We start from the raw sequence: 27,038 nt of genomic DNA on the forward strand, positions 1-27,038 counted from the left end.
AGGGGAGCAGGGGCGGATGGGGGCTCCAGGTTTCTCTTACTTTGGCTATTATGTGGCCCTTCTGTAAGTAGTTTAACTAGAGTATAGCTGGCTTCTAGGGTGATTGATAGGAATTGTACTGGACTTTAGGCTTAATATTTTTGCTTTATATTTTCCCAGGGTGAGTGGCTTTGTAAATTGAAAGTTTACATGCACGTTTTAAAGGTAGGTTTTTTTTTTTTTTGAGATGGAGTTTCGCTCTTTTTTCCCAGGCTGGGATGTGATGGCATGATGGTGGCTCACTGCACCCTTCGCCTCCCGGGTTCAAGTGATTTCTCCTGCCTCAGCCTCCCAAGTAGCTGGGATTACAAGTGCATGCCACCACGCCCGGCTAATTCTGTATTTTTGGTAGAGACAGGGTTTCCCCATGTTGGCCAGGCTGGTCTTGAACTCCTGACCTCAGGTGATCAACCTGCCTCGGCCTCCCAAAGTTCTGGGATCACAGGTGTGAGCCACTGTGGCTGGCCATAAAGGTAGGCTTATTAAGAAATACTTTAACTACAGTAAAATTTACCTCAATTAAGAGTATTGATGCATTTTGACAAATGAATACTTTTATTACCCATCACAATCATGATATAGGACATTTCCATCGTACCCACTCAGAAAGTTCCTGAGTTCCTTGTGTTTGCAGCCAGGTGACTTCCCCCACTTCGCCTCTTGCAACCACTATCTGATTCTGTCTCTATTGGAAAACTTGGATACTTTTAAAATGAAATTTGAACGTTCATATTTACAGTCACAAATTCTCAAGAGTCTGGTTTAGATGCTTTGTGGCACCTGAAGCAATTATTATTGGCCTTTGCTCACAAACACAACTCACTTATTTCTCCCTTTTCTCCTGCTTCTTCATCGTTTCTTCCACCCAGGGCTGGTTCCCAGGTGGGATGACTGAAAGGTGAGGAAGCCCTTAGAGCATTTGCCAGTGGGAGCCATTCATTTGACTTTAAAGTACTGAGAATTTAGAGGCGTTCTTTTAAATGCATTATTTGAAAAGAAAGGTAACACATTAAGGACTTTGCTGCATCTTTTGATTGGCTTTCCTCTAGGAAGTAGTGACCGAGGTTTCCACTTTCCTCCAAGAGGAAGAGACAGAAGTTTTGGCAAATAGGTCAATGCTGGGAACAGATGCCTGCCTGGCTGAGTGCTGGGAAAGAAAGGCAGTTGGAGGGATGTGTGGGTGCCTGGGAGGGCGTGGGTGGTGCCCAGGAGGCTATGGGAATCAGAATCACACTTGCACAAGAGAAGACCCTTATGGGACAAGTAAAATCAGCATAGTTTCTTGGGCGGGGCAAAGGTGTCCTGATGAGGATGCTAGGGGTCAAATATGTGGCTGGGTTCTGCCCCAATCGGGAATGAGACAGACAGTACTGAAGTGGAACGGGGGGTAGCATCTCCACCCACCTTCACAGCCTCTGGGGAAAAGAAAGCTTTCCTTGCAGCCCAACTCCAGGGGCCTAAATATTGAGCACCAACACAAGACAGGTCCTTGAGCTTCTCGGAGCGAGTCGGGGAAGCAGATAATTTCAGATGCAAAGTGCCTTGAATAAACAGAACGAAAGATAGAGAGCCGGAGGGGAGAAACGGCTTGGTGTGGTCAGGGCAGGCATCCATGAGACCTGAACGAAGAGGGGGCATTCCAGACAAAAGGAACAGTGATCACAGAGGCCCCGAGTCAGGAACCAGCTAAGGGTCTTAGAGAAGAGCTGCCTCGTAAAGCTAAGCAACAATAACCAGGGAACGGTGGGCATGGGCCCTGATAGACAAGGCAGGTCTTGGCTTTTTAAGCCGTAGAATTGGATTTTAGGAGGGATGGGCCCGCCGACAAAGCCAACAAAGTTTTAACCCGAAGATCGCTATCTTATTTATGCTTTAAAAAGACCTCTCTGGCCTTTCTGCGAAGCTCTATCCTTAGCTTTCTCTTGTTAGCATTTTGATTAACGAATGTGGGCACGAACAGCCAGCTGACCGACCGCGCGCGCAGTCGAGCGTCGGTTCATCGCCTTGGGAGGGACCACTGGAGGCCCCGCCCCCTGGCCGCGAGCGCACCTCGGCCCCGCCCCCGAGGCCCTACGGGCGTGGCCTCTGCCCCGGGTCCCGCCCCCCAGCACTCCGGAACGGCGCGCTCGCAGCGGTAGGTCGCGAAGCCTGGGACTGTGTCTGTCGCCCATGGCCGCCGCGCTGCTCGCCCGGGCCTCGGGCCCTGTCCGCAGAGGTGAGTGCGCTGGGGATCCGTACGGCGGGGCTGCAGTCCGCGCCTGGCCCAGCGGGCGGAGGTCCTGGCGGCCGGCTCTGTCAGAGCCGCTGGCAGGCGGAGCCCCACTCCGGGAGCGCTCACGGCCTTTGCCCCAGTTCTGCTGCTCCTTGCGCCGACCCAGCCCGGCCCTTCAGGCGTCCCTGGTTCCTGCACAGACCCCTACCCCCCGATTGACCCCAGCCACCAGCCCAGCTCCCAGTTCCCATATCTCCCTCCCTTCATTTCACCCCCACTAGAGGTTCAGGGTGCGTCCTTCTTCCGGAGCCAGGCCTGGGATTGAACCAGACCCGCATCTGTGACCTTGGGCAAGACAGCCCCTCCTCAGCCTCGGTTGGCCCATGTGTAAAATGTCCACAGAGAAAATCAGAGTTGTTGGGAGGATTAAATCATAGGGTATGTAAAGCACTTCGTGCCTGGCGTGTAACAGGTGTTCCACAAATGCTCGTTCTTGCGGGTTAATACAGTACCTTTCCCATCTTACGTGTCTCCAGTTGTAGCAGCCGTGACACATATAGCCACGGCTTCCTTTGCCTGGCCTGAATTACAAGGGGAACGCTACTGAGAACTGTGTTAAGCGCTAGTTAGTCTTTCTTTCGCACTCCGAGGAGCGGAATACTATTCGCCTCCACTTGTTATAGAAACGGAGGCTCACTGACGTTTAAAACCCTTGCCTAAGGTCACAGAGCTGAGGTCTTATTACTGTTGGTATTATACTGAGGACTGAAGGATGTAGTGTATGGAAATGTCTAGTGAGTGTACTAAGCATTCAGTTAGTATGGGGTTTTCAGTGGCCGCCATGGACATTTTGGGCTGACAGTTCTTTGTTGTGGGGGCTGTCCTCTGCCTTGTTGGATGTTCAGCAGGGATCCCGGACCCCTATCCACTGGATACCAATAGCATTCCCCTGCTCTAGTTGTGACAACTAAAACTGGCTCCAGACATTGTCAGATGTCCCTTGGAGGGCAAAATCCTCCCTGGTGAGTTAGTGGGTCACTAGGATTCTTAGAGACCTCCTGCCTCCTCCTTCCACTCACTTCTGCCCTTGCCGGCAGCTCTCTGTCCTAGGGCCTGGCGGCAGTTACACACCATCTACCAGTCTGTGGAACTGCCCGAGACACACCAGATGTTGCTCCAGACATGCCGGGACTTTGCCGAGAAGGAGTTGTTTCCCATTGCAGCCCAGGTGGATAAGGAACATCTCTTCCCAGCGGCTCAGGTGAGAGTGCAACCTCAGCAGCCCACGATGGTGGTCTGCCCTCTGCTACTGGATGAATGGTGGCAGTGACAGTCAGCGGCACTCGGACTCTGGTAGAGGAACCCCAAAGCAGGGCCTGGAACCCAGAAAATGCTCTGGAAGTTTCCCTTGTCCAGCCTGTGGCCAGTAGCCAGGACTTAACTTCTGGGACAACAGTAATATGTGGTGGATGGTCAGTTGCTTACTGTGCCAGCCACTGTGCTCATTCTAAATAGTGCCTTTAGGGTGTTTGGCATGCACTAGGCACTGTTCTTGAGATGGGTTATCTCATCTGTTCCTCACAACGGTCCTGTGAGGTGAAGGTACTATTCTTATTTATTTATTTTTTTGAGACGGAATTTCACTCTTGTGGCTCAGGCTGGAGTGCAATGGTGCGACCTCGCCTCACTGCAGCCTCTGCCTCCCGAGTTCAAGTGATTCTCCTGCCTCAGCCTCCCAAGTAGCTGGGATTATAGGCGTGCACTGCTCTGCCCCACTACTTTTGTATTTTTAGTAAAGACGGGGTTTCACCATGTTGGCCAGGCTGGTCTCAAACTCCTGAATTCAGGTGATCTGCCCACCTTGGCCTCCCAAAGTGCTGGGATTACAGGTGTGAGACACCACGCCCGGCCAAAGGTAGTATTATTATATACCCCATGGACTCAGACTTGTGAACAAGTTAAATAACATACCCAAGGTCATGGAGCTCATCAGCGGCAGCCTGCTCGACCTATTTTCTTTTTTATTTACTTATTTTTTTTTGAAATGGACTCTCGCTCTGTTGCCCAGGCTGGAGGGCAGTGGCGCAATCTCAACGCACTGCACCCCTCTGCCTCCTGGGTTCAAGCAATTCTCCTGCCTCGGCCCCCAGTAGCTGGGATTACAGGCGGGCACCACCACGCCCAGCTAGTTTTTGTACTTTCAGTAGAGATGGGGTTTCTCCATGTTGGGCAGGCTGGTCTCAAACTCCTGACCTTAGGCGATCTGCCCGCCTTGGCTTCCCAAAGTGCTGGGATTACAGGCGTGAGCCACCGTGCCCGGCCTGCTTGAACTGTTTTCTCCCCTGAGTTTCCCATCAGCGCGCTCCCTCCCGTGCCACTGTGTTCTTCCATTTGCATTCAGTCTGTCTGCAGCTACGCGTTGAAGATGTTACTGCCGTACACGCTGACCTAAAGATGTCCAGCACCTGGTGTAAACACTCAGTAGTAGATAGTTGTTTAATTAATGATTTGTGAAAAGTCAAACCTCTCCGGCCTCTTCTCCTTGCCTGTTTTTTTTTTTAATTTTAATTTTAATTTATTTTTTATTTTTAAAAATTTTTTGAGACAGTCTTGCTCTGTCACCAGGTTGGAGTGCAGTGGCGCGATCTCGGCTCACTGCAACCTCCGCCTTCTAAGTTCAAACAATTGTTTCCTGCCTCAGCCTCCCGAGTAGCTGGGATTACAGGCGCACACCACCATACCCGGCTAATTTTATGTATTTTAGTAGAGACGGGGTTTCACCGTGTTGCCCAGGCTGGTCTCAAACTCCTGAGCTCAGGCAATCCACCCGCCTCGGCCTCGCAAAGTGCTGGGATTACAGGCGTGAGCCACCACACCCGGCCTTAAAAATGAGTTTTAAAAGGGACTTAAAACATTGTTTTTATATGAGGGACCCGCTAACTGTTTCCCAGATATGAAGGCAGCAGGTGCTGCAGGCTTGCCTTGTCTGTCACTGCTGGGAAAGGGGTCTTACAGTTTCTTACGGTTTCTCTTGGGAGTCTGGAGACCACCAGGCTCAGCCTCATCAGTGCTGTTGCCTCTTCTCAGGGTGCAGGTCAGGGTTGCTGGGTCACAGACACTAGGAACCAAGAGTGACCATTGCAGGGGGCTCTAGGAGGCCACCCCTTGAGATAGCTCTGAAGGTCAGGCCTCTCTGTAGAAAATACTAAAATATTGGGACTGGGACGGGCGCCTGGCTGCTGTTAGTTAATTACCATCAATTTACATAGGTCAGAAACGATGGACAAACCCGAACCCATTTTTTTCCCTTGGCTGCTTCTCTTTTTCTTTTCTTTTCTTTTTTTTTTTGAGATGGAGTCTCACTCTGTCACCCAGGCTGGAGTGCAGTGGTGCGATCTTGGCTCACTGCAGCCTCTGTCTCCCAGGTTCAAGTGATTATCCTGCCTCAGCCTCCCAGGTAGCTGGTACTACAGGTGCCTGCCACCATGCCTGGCTAATTTTTGTATTTTTAGTAGAGATGGGGTTTCACCATGTTGGCCAGGCTGGTCTTGAACTCCTGACCTCAGGTGACCTGGCTGTCTCAGCCTCCCAAACTGCTGGGATTACAGGTGTGAGCCACTGCTTAATTATATTTTGGGTTTCTCCTTTTTGACTGTCTTGTCTCTTCCCTCTCCTGCCACCCCTTTTTCCTTCCCTCGGTGCTGGTCTCCCTGTCTCTTTTTCAGGAGGCCCTTTAACGAGTGTACATTACCATGGTTATTGCTTTTGTCCCCACTTTTTTTCTAGAATGTTCCTGTAGCTGGCCACAGTATGTTGCCTGAAATCTAGAGATAAATTTCAGAGTGAGAAGGCCTGGGAAACAGCCCCTGTCACCACTGATGAAATGGGGTGAGGTGACTGTGTCCAGGCTCTGGGATGGGATGGAGAAGGCTGTGCTCTTAGGTGCTGCCCCAGAGCAGTGCTCCTCTCTTTTGAAATTTGCTGTCTCAACACCAGAGTGGGAGTGAGTGGAACTGCCATGTCTTTCACAGCCAGCGGTAGATGCTTTATTTTTTAAATTATTTTTGTGTGTGTGTGATGGAGTCTCGCTCTGTCCCCAGGCTGGAGTACAGTGGTGCGATCTCGGCTCACTGCAGCCTTTGCCTCCTGGGTTCAAGCAATTTTCCTGCCTCAGCCTCCCAAGTAGCTGGAACTACAGGTGCGCACCACCACACCCGGCTAATTTTTGTATTTTTAGTAGAGACGGGGTTTCACCATGTTGGCCAGGCTGGTCTCGAACTCTTGACTTTGTTATCCGCCCGCCTGGGCCTCCCAAAGTTCTGGGATTACAGGCATGAGCCACTGCGCCCAGCCGGTAGATGCTGTAAAAGAAAATGCTGATGGTGAGAAAGGAGGGAAGACAGGAGCTGGGGGAAAATTGAGGGCGATGGTATATGCTAGTGAGGTCCTTTGGGTGTGGGAATTGTGAATTCCTACAACTTTTGATTCTAGCTCATTGAGAAGTGTCGCATTAGCCAGAGGGAGGCGGCGCTGTGTAGAGAGGAGGAGGCTGGGGTTCTGTCTTGCCTCCTGGTGGCCTAGACCTGGCCACTGACACCACATACCCTTTCTGTGTGAATTCCCTCATCTGTAAGAGGAATATGGGGTCACCCTCATTCTGCTACCTGTCGGGACGTGTGACCAAGCATTTTAGGTGAGTATGAGGAACTGAACGCACCTAGGAGAGTTTCATCCTTTTACTCTCTTTCTGGGAATTTGGGTTCCCACTGTGTTTCTGGGGATGAGATGGAGTTATGGAGCGATTGGCTCATGTGCCATTTATTCCAGGGTTTTATACCAACAAGTTCCGGGGTGAAAAGGAGGGTGTGTCTCTGTGTCCGGGGAGATCTGAAGGTGCTTGGAGGGTGAGGTGGCTTGAGCTAGTTTAGCCTTATTCTGTTTTGCTGGTAAGCTAGAGAAAAAGGCTTTTGGTGAGGTTCATGCCTAGGCCTGACCGTGAGTCTTGGACACCTGCATATTTATTTTTGTTTTTGTTTTTTTGATACAGGGCCTCACTGTCGCCCAGGCTGGAGTGCAGTGACACAAACACAGCTCACTGCAGCCTCGACCTCCCGGGCTCAGGGCTCAAGTGATCCTCATGCCTCACCTCCTGCAGTAGCTGGGACCACAGGTGTGCACCACCATGCCTGGCTCATTTATTTTTATTTTTATAACTTTTTGTGGAGATGGGGGTCTCGCCATGTTGATGAAGCTGGTCTCAAACGCCTGGACTCAGATGATCCTCCTACCTCCGTCTCCCAAAGTGCTGGGATTACAGGCCTGAGCTACCACACCCTCTTTTTAAAATTTTTTTAATTAAAAAATTTTCTTTTAGAAACAGGGGTATCATCATGTTGGCCAGGCTGGATTTGAACGCCTGGGCTCAAGTGATTCTCCTGCCTCAACCTCCTCCTGAGTAGCTGGAGACCTGCGTATTTCTAGCACTTGGTAGAGTATTGTCCAGCAGCAGAGGCGTTCCTTAATAAAATAGTTTTTTTTTTTTTGAGGCGGAGTCTCACTCTGTTGCCCAGGCTGGAGTACAGTGGCACGATCTTGGCTCACTGCAACCTCCACCTCCTGGGTACAAATGATTCTCCTGTCTCAGCCTCCCAAGTAGCTGGGATTATAGGCGCCCACCATCACGCCTGGCTAATTCTTGTATTTTTTAATTTTTTTATTTTTATTGATCATTCTTGGGTGTTTCTCGCAGAGGGGGATTTGGCAGGGTCATAGGACAATAGTGGAGGGAAGGTCAGCAGATAAACAAGTGAACAAAGGTCTCTGGTTTTCCTAGGCAGAGGACCCTGAGGCCTTCCGCAGTGTTTGTGTCCCTGGGTACTTGAGATTAGGGAGTGGTGATGACTCTTAAGGAGCATGCTGCCTCCAAGCATCTGTTTAACAAAGCACATCTTGCACCGCCCTTAATCCATTTAACCCTGAGTGGACACAGCACATGTTTCAGAGAGCACAGGGTTGGGGGTAAGGTCATAGATCAACAGCATCCCAAGGCAGAAGAATTTTTCTTAGTACAGAACGAAATGAAGTCTCCCATGTCTACCTCTTTCTACACAGACACGGCAACCATCCGATTTCTCAATCTTTTCCCCACCTTTCCCCCTTTTCTATTCCACAAAACCGCCATTGTCATCATGGCCCGTTCTCAATGAGCTGTTGGGTACACCTCCCAGACGGGGTGGTGGCCGGGCAGAGGGGCTCCTCACTTCCCAGTAGGGGCGGCCGGGCGGAGGCGCCCCCCACCTCCCTCCCGGACGGGGCGGCTGGCCGGGCGGGGGCTGACCCCCCACCTCCCTCCCGGACGGGGCGGCTGGCCTGGCGGGGGCTGCCCCCCACCTCCCTCCCGGACGGGGTGGCTGCCGGACGGGGTGGCTGCCGGGCGGAGACGCTCCTCACTTCCCAGACGGGGTGTCTGCTGGGCGGAGGGGCTCCTCACTTCTCAGACGGGGCGGCTGCCGGGCAGAGGGGCTCCTCACTTCTCAGATGGGGCGGCTGCTGGGCAGAGGGGCTCCTCACTTCTCAGACGGGGTGGCTGCCGGGCGGAGGGGCTCCTCACTTCTCGGGCGGGCAGGTAGAGACGCTCCTCACCTCCCAGACGGGGTGGCGGTCGGGCAGAGACACTCCTCAGTTCCCAGACGGGGTCGTGGCCGGGCAGAGGCGCTCCTCACATCCCAGATGGGGCGGTGGGGCAGAGGCGCTCCCCACATCTCAGACGATGGGCGGCCGGGCAGAGACGCTCCTCACTTCCTAGATGGGATGGCGGCCGGGAAGAGGCGCTCCTCACTTCCCAGACTGGGCAGCCGGGCAGAGGGGCTCCTCACATCCCAGACGATGGGCGGCCAGGCAGAGACGCTCCTCACTTCCCAGACGGGGTGGCGGCCGGGCAGAGACTGCAATCTCGGCACTTTGGGAGGCCAAGGCAGGCGGCTGGGAGGTGGAGGTTGTAGCGAGCTGAGATCAAGCCACTGCACTCCAGCCTGGGCAACACTGAGCACTGAGTGAACGAGACTCCGTCTGCAATCCCGGCACCTCGGGAGGCCAAGGCTGGCAGATCACTCCTGGTTAGGAGCTGGAGACCAGCCCGGCCAACACAGCGAAACCCCGTCTCCACCAAAAAAATACAAAAACCAGTCAGGCGTGGCAGCGCGTGCCTGCAATCGCAGGCACTCGGCAGGTTGAGGCAGGAGAATCAGACAGGGAGGTTGCAGTGAGCAGAGATGGCGGCAGTACAGTCCAGCTTCGGCTTGGCATCAGAGAGAGACCGTGGAAAGAGAGGGAGAGGGAGACCGTGGGGAGAGGGAGAGGGAGAGGGAGAATCCTTGTATTTTTAGTAGAGACGGGGTTTTACCATGTTGGCCAGGCTGGTCTCGAACTCCTGACCTCAGGTGATCCACCTGCCTCAGCTACCAAAGTGCTGGGAATACAAGCGTGAGCCACTGCGCCTGGCAAAGTACTCTGAAGTGTGGGCTAGAAAAGTGTTCTGTTCAGAGGCCATGTGTGTGCTGCCGCAGGTCTGTGTCTCCAGGTCCTCTTCCTAGTGAAAAGCACTCTCTCACTTGGACTTCCCCTTCCCTAGTTGGTTCCTGCCTGCTGAAATGGTGCCTGCTGAAATGGTGCCTATTCTGAGCAGGACCCCCCTCCCCAGGTGTGTGGCGGCCACAGAACAATCTTCTTTTTAGTAATTCTCAAAATGACACCTCCCTGGTAGCTCTGAGTTCCCATTTGTCACTGTGGATGAGTTTCCTATTGCTGCTGTAACAAATGACCACAAACCCTGTGGCTTAAAGCAATACAGATATATTCTCTGACCATTCAAGACCAGTCTGGGCAACATAGCAAGACACCATCTCTACCAAAAAAAAAAAAAAAAAAAAAAAGGAAAAAACAAAACCAAACCATGGCAGCCACTTGATAAATGCTGTTCACCAGTTACTCAACCTGAGTCAGGAATCCAGTGTGGGTCCCACAGGGCTAAATCAAGGCATCGGCAGGACTGAGTTCCCTCTGGAGGCTCTGGGGAAATCCACTCCTGTCTTTCCCAGTTCTAGAGGCCGCCTGCATTCCTTCCCGCCAGAGTTCCTGCCTCTGCTTCCGTCGTCACCTCTCCTTCTCTGAGTCTGTGTCTGTCTTTGCCTTACAAAGACTCTGTGATGACACTGGGTGACTCTGATCATCCAGAATAACCCTCACATCTCCAGACGCTTAATTTACGTGTGCAAAGTCCCTATTGCCACGGAAGGGAACATACTCATGGGACCTGGGATTAGGATGGGGACATCTTGGGCGGTTGCTGTCATGCTGCCTTCCACACACTGGCCAACTCCTTCCCAGCTTCTCTGCCCTCTGACTGCAGCACAGCATCTGCCTGGGGGCCGCAGAGCTTGATGTGCACTTGTGGGGGTCATAGCTCAAGCCTCTCAGCACACACGTTTATACCCCACATGTGGTACGTGTGGGAGACTCGGAGATGACGCTCCGCCCCGCACTTAGAGTCTTACAAGTGAGTTTCCCATGGGAACAGTTCAAGGAAGAATCAAATAAGCAATTTCACAGAGGGACACACAGGTTGTCACAGAAGTGCTGCAGGCTCCTAGGTGCCCCCTCTTTTCCATATGTTATTGTCAAAGTAAGAACTAGGCTTGGTGTGGTGGCTCGTGCCTCTAATCAGCATGAGGGAGGCTGAGGCAAGAGGATCACTCGAGCCAGGAGTTCGACACCAGCTTGGGCAACATAGTGACACCCTGTCTCTAAAAAAACAATAATTTTTTTTTTTTTTTGAGACAGATTCTCGCTCTGTCGCCCAGACTGGAGTGAAGTGGCGCACTCTCGGTTCACTGCAACCTCTTCCTTCCAGGTTCAAGCAATTCTCCTGCCTCAGCCTCCCGAGTAGCTGGGATTACAGGCGCCCGCCACCATGCCTGGCTAGTTTTTATATTGTTGGTAGAGACATGGTTTCACCATGTTGGCCAGGCTGGTCTCGAACTCCTGGCTTCAAATGATCCACCCATTTTGGCCTTCCAAAGTGCTGAGATTCTTTGGGAGGCTGAGGCAGGCGCATCACTTGAGGTCAGGAGTTCGAGAACAGCCTGGCTAATGTGGTGAAACCTGGTCTCTACCAAAAATATAAAAATTAGCCAGGTGTGGTGGCAGGCACCTGTAATCCCAGCTACTCGGGAGGCTGAGGCAGGAGAATCACTTGAACCCAGTAGGTGGAGGTTGCAGTGAGCCGAGACTGAGCCACTGCACTCCAGCCTGGGCAACAAAGTGAGACTCTGTTTCAAAAAAAAAAAAAGAAAAAGAAAAAAGAAACAAACAAAGTGCTGGGATTACAGGTGTGAGTCACTGTGTGCAGTCCTTAAAAAAAAAAAACAACTTGGCAGCCACTTGATGATAGATGCTGTTCAACAGTAACTCAGCCTGGGCCAGGTGCTGGGCTCTGCCTTTCATGTGTATTATCTCAGTCAGGTCTCAGAACAGTCCTTTGAGGTGAGTACTGTTTGGGGGACGGGGAAGGTAAAACTTTTATATTCACAGGAGTATAGAAAAACAAGAATATATTAGCAAACATTCTTATTAGTTTATGTAAGTCATGGTAGTATAAGAACATGGTTGAGGTGCGGTGGCTCACACCTGTAATCCCAGCACTTTGGGAGGCCGAGGTGGGTGGATCACGAGGTCAGGAGTTCAAGACCAGCCTGGCCAAGATGGTGAAAACCCGTCTCTACTAAAAATACAAAAATCAGCTGGGCGTGATTGTGGGCACCTGTAATCTCAGCTACTCGGTAGGCTGAGGCAGAGAATTGCTTGAACCTGGGAGGAAGAGGTTGCAGTGAGCCGAGATCCGCACTACTGCACTCCAGCCTGGGCAACAGAACAAGACTCTGTCACAAAATAAAATAAAATAAAATAACATGGTTGCAGGAATGAGATTGTATAAAAGGGCTCGTGAAAAGCAACGGTTCCCTCCCCTGTCCCCATCCCTGTCCCCGTCCCTGTCCCCGTCCCTGTCCCTGCTCTCCCAGAGATAAGTGGTTTTACTTGTTCCTTTTTGAAGTTAGGTAGATTCTGTGGTCCACATTTCCCATATTACTCACCTGAGAGTAATAATACTATTATTATTATTTTGTTTTTGGTAGAGATGGGGTCTTGCTATGTTGCCCAGACTGGTCTCGAACTCCTGGCCTCAAGCAATCCCCTCACCTTGGTCTCCCAAAGTGCTGGGATTACAGGTGTGATCGCTGCTCCTGGCCCACTCTTAATATGATTATTACCCAGAATTAAGAGTCCCAAGCTCTTATCCTTCATTCATTCTCTCACTGGCCTTGGGCACGTAGCAGTGAGCAAGAGCACACACAGTCTGTGCCCTCGTGGTGAAGGCAAAAGACCTTAATCCAGAGAAGCACGTTCATCCCTGAGAAATTCCAGCCGCAGAAGTGCTGCAGGAGAGGGACTGAAGGATTTGACTCAGCGAGGCTGGGGATGGCAGCCCAAAGCAGCGAGGCCTGAGCTGCGATCAGAAGGAGAGGAGGGGCAATAACCAGCTGAGGGATAGGAGGTGGCATGTGCAGAGGCCCTGTGGTGGGGAGGGTGCGTGTGTGTGGATGTGCAGAGGGGGCTGGACGAAGGTCAGTGTGGCTCACGCTGTCCTGCTCCTTACCTCTGAGTTCCCTGAAAGCATCCTGTGCCTTCTGCCTGCTCGCTGCCGTGGCTGTGGACGGAGCGGGGAGCAGGCGTGGAGGCGGGGGCAGGACAGCTTGAATGAGAAGTGCCATCGTATAGACCTCAGTGGGACTGGGTCTTCAGCTTCTGGACTTGGGGATCCCTTGTGCGTGGCTGGGGTCACATGGCCTGAGTTTCTGCAGGGCACTGCCTCGGGGGCAGGAGGGTTTGGGCTTGGGGAGGGTGGGCTCGCCCCCGGCAGCTGCCCATGGCGTGCCGTCCTTCCCTGTGCCCAGGTGAAGAAGATGGGCGGGCTTGGGCTTCTGGCCATGGACGTGCCCGAGGAGCTTGGCGGTGCTGGCCTCGATTACCTGGCCTACGCCATCGCCATGGAGGAGATCAGCCGCGGCTGTGCCTCCACCGGAGTCATCATGAGTGTCAACAACGTGAGCCCCCTCCCAGGCCCCTGGGACACACGGGTGGAGGGAGGCTCCCGTGAGCGGGCAGGCTCTGGCCTCGGCTCCCAGCCCTGATCTCTCTGGAGACGTCACAGGCCTTGGTCCTACTGGGTAGGCCCTGGACAGAACAGGCCCTGAGGTGCAGCCCACAGGTGGGCAGGATGCGCCTGGGCCTGGGGCCTCCGACCGCTCCCCGCTGTCCTCCTAGTCTCTCTACCTGGGGCCCATCTTGAAGTTTGGCTCCAAGGAGCAGAAGCAGAAGTGGGTCACGCCTTTCACCAGTGGTGACAAAATTGGCTGCTTTGCCCTCAGCGAACCAGGTACCTGCCCTGTCCCCTCACCTGTCCTTAGGGTGACAGGCCCAGAGGGGGAGGAGAGGAAGGTGCTAGGCCAACTGCCCACTGCTTCGGAGGCCAGAGGGGAGGCTCCCCATGTGGTTGGTGGGGTGAGCGCTCTTGCCACCGTGGCGCTGGGAGGAAGATTGCCTTGGGGGTCCCCTGGTTTAAGACGCCAGCTCCTGCACACCCCCCTCGCCCTCTGGGCCCATCACTGAGAGCTTTGGGACCCTCATCTTTGGAGCCCGAGTCATAGGGTTTCGTGTCTGCCAGCAGGGGTGTGGAGGGAGTGAGGCTGGTGTCCTTAGGTTGTGTGGGGTGGGGCGTGCGCTGAGCCCTGGGTCTGTGTGGGCAGGGAACGGCAGTGATGCAGGAGCCGCGTCCACCACCGCCCGGGCCGAGGGCGACTCATGGGTCCTGAATGGAACCAAAGCCTGGATCACCAATGCCTGGGAGGCCTCGGCTGCCGTGGTCTTTGCCAGCACGGACAGAGCCCTGCAAAACAAGGTGGGCACCCCAGAGAGGGGTTCAGCCGGATCCTGGGCTGCTGTCATTTCTGTTTCTAGGGCCTTCTCTCCTTGGCCCGACTGGACCTATTTTTGCTCTGGGGCAAGTGGGCTGTCCCTGTCCCTCCTCAGCTGCCACTGAAGCCTGCACCTTCCCCAGAAGCCGGCAGAGGGTGTCAAGGCCTGAGTTTCCGAGGGAGGTGGGGAGGGGACCGGGTTGGTGTTGGGTGTGCTGGTGTGAGGGTGTGTCTGAGGGGCAGCTCTGAGAAAACCGCCCGCCTCTCCTTTCAGGGTATCAGTGCCTTCCTGGTCCCCATGCCAACGCCTGGGCTCACGTTGGGGAAGAAAGAAGACAAGCTGGGCATCCGGGGCTCATCCACGGCCAACCTCATCTTTGAGGACTGTCGCATCCCCAAGGACAGCATCCTGGGGGAGCCAGGGATGGGCTTCAAGATAGCCATGGTGAGCCCGGCAGTGGGGGTGGCACCTTGAGGCCAGGCCTGCGCCCCGGCTGGCGGGCCACTGACCAGGGCGGTCCCCACAGCAAACCCTGGACATGGGCCGCATCGGCATCGCCTCCCAGGCCCTGGGCATTGCCCAGACCGCCCTCGATTGTGCTGTGAACTACGCTGAGAATCGCATGGCCTTCGGGGCGCCCCTCACCAAGCTCCAGGTCATCCAGGTAATGGTGGCAGCTTTAGGAGCTGGGCCTAGAGGCTGGACGGCGGGCGGAGAGTGTGGCCTCCTGACTGCTCTCCGTCCTCCTCGCCCTCCCTCCTGTCCCCTGGAGGGGCAGCTGCTGACCTGCGGTGCGGGGTGGGGCTATTGCAGTTCAAGTTGGCAGACATGGCCCTGGCCCTGGAGAGTGCCCGGCTGCTGACCTGGCGCGCTGCCATGCTGAAGGATAACAAGAAGCCTTTCATCAAGGTGCCCACAGGGGTCCCCGAGCCATGGCCCAGAATGTGGTGGGCCCAGGGACGGGGAGAGGTTGGGGCGGGTCTCTGCTCCTTGGCCCCGTGGGTCAGAGGTGTGGGCCTGGGGTTTACTGCCCCATGGGGAGGCTCCACAGGCCTCCCCTGCTGAGGGAGTGGGGGAGCAGGGGATGGAGGGGTCCCCTCAAGGGAAGGCTCTGACTGTACCCCCATGTTTAGGAGGCAGCCATGGCCAAGCTGGCCGCCTCGGAGGCCGCGACCGCCATCAGCCACCAGGTGAGTGTCCACAGTGAGCTCTGAGGGGGCCAGCTGCCCCTTCTCCAGCTTTCCCCAAGCCAGGGTCTTCTCCCTCCTGAGCCTCTGTTCTCATCTCAGGCCATCCAGATCCTGGGCGGCATGGGCTATGTGACAGAGATGCCGGCAGAGCGGCACTACCGCGACGCCCGCATCACCGAGATCTACGAGGGCACCAGCGAAATCCAGCGGCTGGTGATCGCCGGGCATCTGCTCAGGAGCTACCAGAGCTGAGCCCGCGGCGGACTGCCCCAGGACTGCGGGAAGGCGCGGGAGCCGGGGGCCTCCACCCCAACCCTGGCTCAGAGACTGGGCGGCCCGGCGGGGGCTCCCTGGGGACCCCAGATGGGCTCAGTGCTGCCACCCAGATCAGATCACATGGGAATGAGGCCCTCCGACCATTGGCAGCTCCGCCTCTGGGCCTTTCCGCCTCCTCACCACTGTGCCTCAAGTTCCTCATCTGAGTGGCCCTGGCCTCCTGGGGGCGGGGTTGTGGGGGCGTGAGCGACACTCAGGGACACCTCAGTTGTCCTCCCGCGGGCCCTGGTGCCCTGGCATGAAGGCCCAGTGCGACAGGCCCTTGGTGGGGTCTGTCTTTTCCTTGAGGTCAGAGGTCAGGAGCAGGGCTGGGGTCAGGATGACGAGGCCTGGGGCCCTGGTGTTGGGCAGGTGGTGGGGCTGGGCCATGGAGCTGGCCCAGAGGCCCCTCAGCCCTTCGTAAAGTCTGATGAAGGCAGGGGTGGTGATTCACGCTGTGTGACTGACTGTGGGTAATAAACACACCTGTCCCCCAGTCTGTGTCCTCGCCCTCTCCTGGGTGCTCCGGGGAGGGATGGTGGTCTCTGCACAGAGTCCTGCTCTCTGACAGTCTCACCCTGTGAGTGTTGGGGGTCTTGGGGAGGGGCCTGGCCACCTGGGAGGTTCCTGAGTTCCGGCAGAGGCCAGGTTGCCCAAGGAGGCAGTTCAGGAATAGGAACTGGGTCCTGCAGGCCTCAGGGAGTGGCCCCTGGGGAGGGAGGGTGGCCCAGGCAGGGCCAGTGGGCTAGAAGGGGTTCTCTACGCAGGACCAGCCTCCAGGCAGGAGGAAGGAAGGCCCCAGATTGCCAGAGTCGGGGAGCAAAGCTGTGGAGGCCTCGAGCCCCAGGTGGGAGAACACAGAACCTCGAGAAGCAGCCATTGTGCTCACTAGCGCGCTCGAGGGCGGCCCTGGCCAGCCAGTGCGGGGGCTTGCCCTGGTCCTGGTGCCTGCAGGGCTTTCTCTGGGCAAAGGTGCCCCTGAAGCCAAGGTCCAAGCTCTTAACCCTCTGGGCCAGTGTCGATCTCAGCAGCTGGAAGAGAAAACAGTGAGCAAAGAAAGATTTCAAAGGAGGTGGGGACAGCCCTCCGCCGGGCAGGCAGGGCAGAGAGTCAAACTGGCATTGCTGGGAGGTCTCTGGAGGGAAGCGGGAGGGAGACGGTGACTTTAGGAGCTGTCATCAAAGGGGCGCCCAGGAACCCTGAGCCCCTGTTGGGGATGGATTTTTTTTTTTAGAGACAGAATCTCACTGTCACCCAGGCAGGAGTGCAGTGGCACAACCACAGCTTATCAGAACCTCAACCTCCCAGGCTCAAGTGATCCTCCCGTCTCAGCCTCCCAGGTAACTGGGACTACAGGTGCACACTACCATGGCCAGCTAATTTTTAAATTTTTTGTAGAGATGGGGTCTTGCTTTGTTGCCCAGGCTGGTCTTGAACTCCTGGGCTCAAGTGATCCTCCCACCTCGGCCTCCCAAGTGGGATTTCTGTGCCAGGTGCTGGTGCCCCGCAGCCGAAGGATCCAGCCTGGAGCTGCTGCTCTGCAGGGCAGCTCTGCCCTTGACCCCGCCCTGACCTGGGCCTGGTCCAGGGCCCCGGGGAATAGGAGTGCGCTTCCTTGAGCGAATTTAGGTCCTGATTTACCCCACAGGCAGGGTGTGCGCAGAGCCCACGGGTAGTGTGTTCCCTGCTAACGAGGCACACCTGTGGCTCCTGGGAAGCGCGTCCTCCCGGGCTCCCGAGGTCAGTGGCGTCCTGCGCAGCCTGCAGAAGTTTGGGTCCCTGGGCTTTCCTCCTGGCTCCAGGTAAGCGCCGCCTGCAGAAGTTTGGGTCCCTGGGCTTTCTTCCTGGCTCCAGGTAAGTGCCGCAGGGTCTTGGCTCCTGGCTCACACTCTCTCGGGGTCTCCTGATCTGCTCCTGTCCCTGCCCTGGGCTCAGGTGCAAGCCAAAGGTAGCAGAGCAGAGGGGGACCCAGGATGCTTCCAGAAGCAGCGCATTTGAGCCCTTCCACCTGGGGGCAGATGAAGGCCTGTCATTCCCTGTCCCCATGAGCCCGGGGACAGTGGGGAGGGGGTGTTTGGAGGCGCTGTGCCCCCGCCCGGCGAGGCAGCGCTGCTCCTGATGCAGATGCGGCGTGGGGTTGAGGTTGTCTTTGGGCCCTTCCTCCAGGTGATGGGGGAGAGGAACCCAAACAGCATTCATCCCAGGCTGGGGACCTGGCTGTCTTGGCTGGAGTTCAGGCCCCTCAGATCCCCTGCCCTACCCGCTGAGAAGGGTCTGGGCCCTGGAGGGTCAAAGGTAGCCGACTGGAGCCACACCGCTCCCAGCAGGGCAGAGGGCTGGAGTCAGCACAGGCCGAGTGGCAGCCCTGGAGGGGTTTCTGCTTCTCAGACCTGCCCAGGGCTCGTTCAGGTGGCCACGAAGAGCCTTTCCAGGAAGTGCAGCCTCGGAGGCCTGGGGTCCTCCATTTCAGATGAAGCAACCCAGGCTCCGACCCAAGAGCCAGTCTGTGCACTCGGGGGCTTTGAGGTGCCGTCGTGGGTCCAGGGTCTGGCCTTCAGTGAGGGAGAGTCGGCACAAACCCTTGGCTTTGACGGGGTGCTGCCCGTTAGTGGAAGCTTCTCCTAGCTTGGAACTGAATGTGGACTCTGCCCCCGGGCCACTGGAGCCCGAACTGTCCTAGAGCCCATTCCCCTCTGGATACAGTTTCCTCAGTGTAGATCTCCTAAGGACAAGGACGTTCACTTACAGAACAACAGGACCGTTTCCCACCCTGGTCAACTTTCACATCTGCACACTCCACTCGGATTGTGCCAGCCGGCACGGTGTCTGCAAAGTCAGCTCCTCTCAAGGTCCAGGGGCCTGCATTGCATGTAGCTGAGAGGCCACCTGTTTCCTTCCCTCTAGCCCTCTGGGACAAGTTCTCCATGCTTTGGTTCTTTTTTGTTTTTGGAGATGGAGTCTTGCTCTGTTGCCAGGCTGGAGTACAGTGGCGCAATCTCGGCTCACCGCAGCCTCCACATCCCGGTTTCAAGCGATAAAGCGATTCTCCTGCCTCAGCCTCCCGAGTAGCTGGGGTTACAGGCATGCGCCACCACGCCTGGCTAATTTTTGTAGTTTTAGTAGAGACGGGCTTTCATCATGTTGGCCAGGCTGGTCTTGAACTCCTGACCTCAGGTGATCCGCCCGCCTCGGCCTCCCAAAGTGCTGGGATTACAGGCGTGAGCCACCATGCCTGGCCTGAAGTCATACATTTCTAAGTGTGGCTTTTGCTTCATCTCATACATTTTAGTGTCATATCTTCCTTATTACTCAGTTTTCTGAGGCCCATTGTGCTTTCTATTTTGATTTATCAGTTATTTAGGAGAGTATTATTATTTTTTGACACAGGGTCTCTTCTCGCTTGGGCTGGAGTGTAGTGGTATAATCGCAGCTCACCACAGCCTTGACCTCCCAGGCTCAGGTGGGCCTCCTACCTCAGCCTCCCAAGTGGATGGGACTACAGGCGCCACCACACCTAGCTATTTTTTGTACTTTTAGTAGAGATGGGGTTTCACCATCTCTACTAAACATGTGACCAGCCCAGGCTAGTCTCAAACTCTTGGGCTCAAGTGATCTGCCCGCCTTGGCCTCCCAGAGTTCTGGGATTACAGGTGTGAGTCACCATGCCTGGCCAAAGAGTATTATTTTATTAATACGGGGTTTTCTGAGGTATTTTTTGTTAATGATTTTTAAAAACTGTGACGCAGTTTACAGTTTTAACCATTTTCAAGTGTACACTCAGTGGCATTAGGACATTCATCATGTTATGCAACCATTGCCACCATCTAGTTCCAGAACATTCTCATCACCCCAGCAGGAAACTCCATACCTACTGTTGCTGGTTTTTACCTTAATTGCATTGTGGTCTCAGCACATTTTCTGCACTATTTGAATTTTTTGAAATCTGTTGAGATGTGCTTCACGGCACTAAGTTACTTTTTATGAAGGTTGAATATTAGCAATTTGGTTTTTCCATGTTGATACGTGAAGTTCTAGTTCATTTATGTGGATTGCTGCATGGTGTCCCATGGGATAAACTATATTGAGGTAGTTTCCTGCTTTTTACTCTATAAACCATGATGCAGTGGACATTCTGGCATGTGTGTTTTTCTAATGTGAGAACTTGTGAGCATTTAAATCGAAGTGGGCTTGCTGGGCCTTAAGGCTGTTTATTTCTTCAGCTTCGCCAGATATTGCCAAATGGCCCTCCAGAGGTTGGATCAGTGGTCGGATCACCCTCTATGCATATGCGAGGGTTGATGACGTGCATTCTCCCCGTTCCTTGGCACCCACAGATTTTACAAATGTTCTTCAATATGGTTGTGATTTTAACTTGCATCTCCCTGGTTTCTTGAGAAACTGCATGTCTTTTCACGTGGTGATTGGTCATTCTGGTTTCTGCTGTGAATTGCTATTGTCTGTTTCTTCTTTGGGTTGTAATTGATTTGTAATTGTCCCATGTGTTTACTCTTGATACTAATCATTTGTCAGATATCTGGTTGCAAAAGGACTCATACAGTGTGTGGTTTTCCCTTTATTTATTTATTATTTTTTTTGAGACAGAGTCTCACTCTGTAGCCCAGGCTGGAGTGCAGTGGTGTGATCTTGGCTCACTGCAAGCTCCACCTCCTGGGTTCACGCCATTCTCCTGCCTCAGCCTCCTGAGTAGCTGGGACTACAGGCACCCATCACCACACCCGGCTAATTTTTTGTATTTTTAGTAGAGACGGAGTTTCACCGTGTTAGCCAGGATGGTCTTGATCTCCTGAACTCATGATCGGCCCGCCTTGGCCTCCCAAAGTGTTGGGATTACAGGCGTGAGCCACCGCACCCAGCCTTCCCTTTTAAAAAATGGGTTCAGCCAGGTGTGGTGGCTCACGCCTGTAATCCCAGCACTTTGGGAGGCGGAGGCGGGTGGATCACCTGAGGTCAGGAGTTCGAGAACAGCCTGGCCAACATGGCAAAACCCCATCTCTACTAAAAATACAAAATTAGCCAGGCATGGTGGTGTGCGCCTGTAATCCCAGCTACTCGGGAGACTGAGGCAGGAGAATCGCTTGAACCTGGGAGGTGGAGGTTGCAGTGAGTGGAGATTGTGCCACTGCACTCCAGCCTGGGCAACAGAGCAAGACTCATCTTAGGAAAAGAAAATTTAAAAAAAATACAGTTTAGTAGAAGGAATACGTTCTAGTGTTCATACAATATGGTGATTATAGTTATCAGTATTTTTTGTATATTTCAAAACAACTAGAAGATTTAGTATGTTCTCAACACGAAGAAGCAATAGATGTTTGAGGTGATGGATACCCAGTTACCCTGATTTGATCATTAAACATTTTATGCATGGATCAAAATATCACACGTACCCCATAAATATGTACAATTATTGTGTATCAGGTTAAAAAAAAAAAAAAGGCTCTTATGTGTAGCAGAAGGGCAGACATGGTGCAGGCAGGCCAGAGACCTAACAGGAATTTGCAGAGCTCCAGAGCCTGAAGACTCAGCCCCAGCAGTTTGCTTAGGCCAAGGGCAGGGGCGTGGGAAGGAAAACCTGGCATCCGGAAAACGGAGCCATCTGAACGGATGCCCTTGATGCTGCTCTCCAGCCCAAACTCTCCAGGGTGCAGAGGGTGGCTGCCTCTCCATAGGAAGGTGAGGGCTTCTGCTACTGGAAGAGTCTGCGGAAGCCGCTCCCAACAAGGCCACAGGTGCCCCTCTGCAGCGGCCCTCACCTCCTCTCCTGGCTGCCAGGCCCATGACTGCGGTCGAAGCCCAGTGTCACCCAGCTGGGGACAGGCTGGAGCTAATGAGAAAGCGACGCTACACTGGTATTGGTTTTCTACTCTAGCAACACATCGCTACACGCTTAGAGGCTTGAAGAAATACCCATCTTAAAGGGCCAGGCACAGCAGCTCAGCCCTGTAATCTCAGCTCTTCGGGAGGCCGAGGTGGGAGGATGGCTTGAGCCCAGGAGTTCAAGAGCAGCCTGGGCAACACAGGGAGAGCCCATCTCTACAAAAAATAAAAAATAAATTAGCTGGACGCAGTGCCGCATACCTAGAGTCCTAGCTACACAGGAGGCCAAGGAGGGAAGATCACTTGAGGCCAGGGATGTAAGACTAGCCTAGGCAACATAGTGAGACCCTGTCTCTACAAAAAAAAAATTAGCCAGGCTCAGTGATGCATGCCTGTACTCCCAGCTACTTGGGAGGTTAAATTAGGAGGATCACATGAACCCAGGAGTTCGAGGCTACAGTGAGCTGAGATTACACCACTGCACTCCAGCCTGGGCAGCAGAGCAAGGCCCTGTCAAAAAACCAAAAAAAAAAAAAAAAACCAAAAAAACAAACCCATCTCATAGTTTTCATGGTTCAGGAGTCTGGGCGTGGCTTAGCTGGATGCTCTGTCCAGGGTCTCACAAACTGAAAGCAAGGGACTGCAGTCTCATCTGAAACTCCGTTCCCTTCCACGCTCACGTGAGCATTAGCAGAATTCAGAGGTCCCTTCTTTCTTGCTGGCTTTCGGCTCGAAGCCACTCTCAGCCCCTAGGAACGCCTGAAGTTCTTTCCACAGGCCCCTCTCAAAGCCAGCAAGGGAACATCTCTGACTCTAGAACAAGCTTGTCCAATCCATGGTCCAGGACAGCCCAACACAAATTCGTAAACTTTCTTAAAACATGAGATTTTTGTGATTTTTTTTTTTTAACTCATCAGCTATCGTTGGTATTTTATGTGTGGCTCGAGACAGTTCTTCTTCCAAGGTGGCCCAGGGAAAGATTGGACACCCCTGCTCTAGAACTTAAAGGCTCACTGATTAGGTCGAGCCCTTTAAAAGTTCTAGAATAGACCAGGTGCAGTGGCTCATGCCTGTAATCCTGGCACTTTGGGAGGCTGAGGTGGGCAGATCACGAGGTCAGGCGTTCAAGACCAGCCTGGCCAACGTGGTGAAACCCCGTCTCTACTAAAAATACAAAAATTAGCCGGGCATGGTGGCAGGCACCTGTAATCCCAGCTAGGAGAATGGTGTGAACCCTGGGGGCAGAGATTGCAGTGGGCTGAGACAGTGCCACTGCAATCCAGCCTGGGTGACACAGTGAGACTCTGTCTCAAAAAAAAAAAGAAAAGAAAAAAGGAAAAAGCTCTAGAATAAAGTAGAATAAACTCCCTCTTAATTCAGAATAAACTGATTTGAAACCTTCATTGCATCTGCATAATCCCTTGACCTTTGCCCTGTGATGTCACCTAACTATGGAGTGAGTTCCATCATGCTCACGGGCGCTGCTCATGCTCAGAGGCTCTACGGAAGCACCCCAGGGAACCATAGTAGAGTCATGCCTACTGTCACAACTGAAGAACTGCAGGAGCCGGCTGGCATGTACGCGCAGGAGTCGGGGTGTGCTCCTGGGATAGATTTTGAAGGTGCCTCATAAAGGAGGCTGCAACTTGGATATGCAATAACTCGTTGACTTTGGGCACTTTCCTGGGACATGGGATTTAACAGCCAAACCGCAAACCCAGGAGATGGAGCAAACTTACTGCTCAGGTAGCTGTTAGAAGCTTGGAAAAGGCCGGGCGCGGTGGCTGAGGCCTGTAATTCCAGCACTTTGGGAGGTCGAGGCGGGTGGATCACTTGAGGCTAGGTGTTTGAGACCAGCCTGGCCAACATGATGAAACCCGGTCTCCTAAAAATACAAAAAAATATTTAGCCAGGTGTGGTGGCAGGTGCCTGTAATCCCAGCTACTCGGGAGGCTGAGGCAGGAGAATTGCTTGAACCTGGGAGGTGGAGGTTGCAGTGAGACAAGATTGCACCACTGCACTCCAGCCTGGGTGACAGAAGGAGACTCCATCTAAAAAAAAAAGCCTGGAAAAAATGATACCCACTTATCAGTGGAGTTCAAATGATCAAGTTGAAGACTAAAGACAGTAAGTGAAGGGGGCACGCTGGAATGAACGTGCTGTGTAAGGTAGAAGGCCCACCAGAGGATTCCCCCTCCACCGGCGCCATCAGCAAGGCTGGTGAGAGAGGCAAGCCTTGCTAAGCAGGTCGGTGGTGACTCCCCTCTGCAGGCCAGAGACTGCAGGCGAAGCAGTCACAGAGCTGGATTCATTACCGGTCACATATACCAAGTGACAGCACTTAATTGCAAGAAGCCAGGAGACCACAATTACTAGAAAGACCAGCAAGGCTGGAGGGAGGCTCCCAAGGAGCCTGAGGTTGTAGAGATGGTTAAGGAATGTGATCTCTCTACTGTTTTTCTACTTCTGCTGTAACAAACCACCACAAATGTAGGGGCTTGAAAAAGTACAAATGGGCCGGGTGCAGTGGCTCATGCCTATAATCCCAGCACTTTGTAAGGCTGAGGCGGGCAGATCATTTGAAGTTGGGAGTTCGAGACTAGCCTGGCCCACATGGTGAAACCCCGTCTCTACTAAAAATACAAAAATTAGCCAGGTGTAGTGGTTCATGTTTGTAATCCAAGCTACTTGGGAGGCTGAGGCAGGAAAATCGCTTGAACTTGGGAGATGGAGGCTGTAGTGAGCCGAGATGGCGCCACTGTACTCCAGCCTGGGCAGCAAAGTGAGACTCCATCTCAAAAAATAAATAACATAAAATAAAAAGTACAAATGTATTGTCTTACGGTTCTGTAGGTCAGAAGTGTGACACTGGTCTCACTGGGCTCAAATCTTGGGGTCGGGAGGGCTGTGTTCCTTTCTGGAGCTCTTGGGGGAGAATCCGTTTTCTCACTTTTTCTAAGTTCTAGAGGCTGCTCACATTCCTTGGCTCGTGGCCCCCCTCCTCCATTTTCAAAGCCATCAATGTTGCGACTCTGACCATTCTCCCATAGGCACCTCTTCCCTCTCTGACTACAGCCTGGAAAGGTCCTCCACTTCCTTTTATTTTTTTTGAGACAGTGTCTCATTCTGTCATCCAGGCTGGGGTGCAGTGGTGTGATCATGGCTCACCGCTGCCTCAACCTCCTGGGCTCAAGCAATCCTCCTGCTTCAGCCTTCGAATAGTTAGGACTACGGGCACATGCCACCACCCAGCTAATTTTTTGTAAAGATGGGATTTTGCCATGTTGCCCAAGCTGGTCTCCAACTCCCGACCTCAAGCGATCCACCTGCCTCGGCCTCCCAAAGTGCTGGGATTACAGGTGTGAGCCACCACGCCCGGCCAAGACACATGACTTTTGGTTGAAACAAGGGGTGAAAACAGGAGAGGCCCCACTTGCCATCTTGTGCTTCCCACGCCACAGCTCTGGGCTCCACGGGGTTGGATGTCCTGGCCACCAAAGGGGATCAGCAATAAGTACAATTCCAGCTGCTGCCAGGCCAGCAGGAGAAAAAAGGAATCAGCATGTTGGCAGAGGTCACTGATGAGCAGAAGGTGGGGCTGCTTTCCCACAGTGGGGACGGGAGCAGCATCTCCAGCCCTGCGTGATCACTGGGATGCCTTCGGGAACTCCCCTCCCCCACTGTTATCTGTGCACAGGCATCTGCAGCAACCCCAGACTGAGAAGGGGGTGCCCATCCGTAAGTGCTCAGACCCTTCAGAAACGAAGGTTTGTGTCACTCCACCAGGCAGCCCGGTGACACCTGCCAGGAATTGCTGGGGGGAGAGGAATTTAGAATGGGTACTGGAGGAGGGGAAGAGGAGCACAGCCTGCAATCACAAGGGTTTTGGTTTTTGTTTTGAGACAGGGTCTCACTCTGTCGCCCAGGCTGGAGTGCAGTGACGTGATCATGGCTCGCTGCAGCTGCGACCTCCCAGGCTCAAGCCATCCTCTGTCCTCATCCTCCAGAGTAACTGGGAACACAGGTGCATAATTTTTTTTTTTTTAATAGAGATGGGGGTCTCGATATGTTGCCCAGGCTGGTCTCGAACTCCCGACCTCCAAGCATCCTCCTGCCTTGGCCTCCCCAAATGTTGGGATTACAGGCGTGAGCCACTGCACCCGGCTTAACCCCAAGGTCAACACCGGCTGCATTTCACCTCACTGCGTCCTCCCTCCCAGTTGCCCCTGAGGAAGCAAGGCCCACAGAAATGCCAGAATTGCTGCTTCCCCATTAGGTGTGGAGAAATAGATGTGAAAATGCACCTCGCAGACCTCCAACGGCAAGGAGCATGACTGACCAGGTGTCCACGCTGCTGAGCTTTGAAATCCATCTTGCGGGCCAGGCGCGGTGCCTCACGCTTGTAATCCCAGCACTTTGGGAGGCTGAGGTGGGTGGATTGCCTGAGGTCAGGAGTTCGAGACCAGCCTGACCAATGTGGAGAAACCCCATCTCTGCTAAAAAAACAAAACAAAACAAAACAAAACAAAAATTAGCCAGGCATGGTTGCACATGCCTATAATCCCAGCTACTCGGGAGGCTGAGGCAGGAGAATCACTTGAACCTAGAGGCGGAGGTTACAGTGAGCAGAGATCTCGCCATTGCACTCCAGCCTGGGCAGCAAGAGCGAAACTCCATCTCAAAAAAAAAAGAAATCCACCTTGCATTTGTGCTGAGGCCACACCTCCCACAGGGCCCTCCCCACCAAGGAGGCAGCGCAGCAAAAGCACGAAGGCAGGTCTCACAGCCAGCATTGGCTGGGGGATTCCCTGACAGCTCTGTTTTCCATTTTTTGTTTGGTTTTGCTTTTCTTTTTTTTTTTTTCAAGACAGTCTCACTCTGTCCCCCAGACTGGAGTGCAATGGTGTGATCTTGGCTCGCTGCCTCCCAGGTTCAAGTGACTCGGCCTCAGCCTCCTGAGTAGCTGGGATTACAGGTGCCCGCCACCATGCCCGGCTAATTTTTGTATTTTTAGTAGAGACAGAGTTTCACCATGTTGGCCAGGCTGGTCTTGAACTCCTGACCTCAAGTGATCTGCCCATCTTGGCTTCCCAAAGTGCTGGGATTACAGGAATAAGCCATATATATATATATATATATATATATATATATATATATATATTTCGAGATGGAGTTTCGCTCCTGTTGCCCAGGCTGGAGTGCAGTGGTTTGATCTCAGCTCACTGCAACCTCCACCTCCTGGGTTCAAACAATCCTCCTGCCTCGGCATCCCAAGTAGCTGGGATTACAGGCATGCACCACCACGCCCGGCTAATTTTGTATTTTTAGTAGAGACAAGGTTTCTCCATGTTGTTCAGGCTGGTCTTGAACTCCCGACCTCAGGTGATCTGCCAGCCTTGACCTCCCAAAGTGCTGGA

General features: G+C 53.6%; 1 protein-coding gene across 1 annotated transcript; it reads left to right on the forward strand.

Moving 5' to 3' along the window:
- Nucleotides 1-80: 80 nt before the first annotated feature.
- Nucleotides 81-16,282, forward strand: ACADS (acyl-CoA dehydrogenase short chain). Its single transcript, XM_003832378.4, has 10 exons — nt 81-2,254; nt 3,349-3,512; nt 13,261-13,410; nt 13,631-13,742; nt 14,113-14,264; nt 14,555-14,725; nt 14,808-14,945; nt 15,095-15,190; nt 15,415-15,471; nt 15,571-16,282. The coding sequence occupies exons 1-10, from the start codon at nt 2,209-2,211 to the stop codon at nt 15,721-15,723; spliced, it is 1,239 nt and encodes a 412-aa protein (XP_003832426.2). The 5' UTR covers nt 81-2,208; the 3' UTR covers nt 15,724-16,282.
- Nucleotides 16,283-27,038: the final 10,756 nt, after the last annotated feature.

This window comes from Pan paniscus, chromosome 10 (assembly GCF_029289425.2).
Source record: "Pan paniscus chromosome 10, NHGRI_mPanPan1-v2.0_pri, whole genome shotgun sequence".
Lineage (NCBI taxonomy): Eukaryota > Metazoa > Chordata > Mammalia > Primates > Hominidae > Pan > Pan paniscus.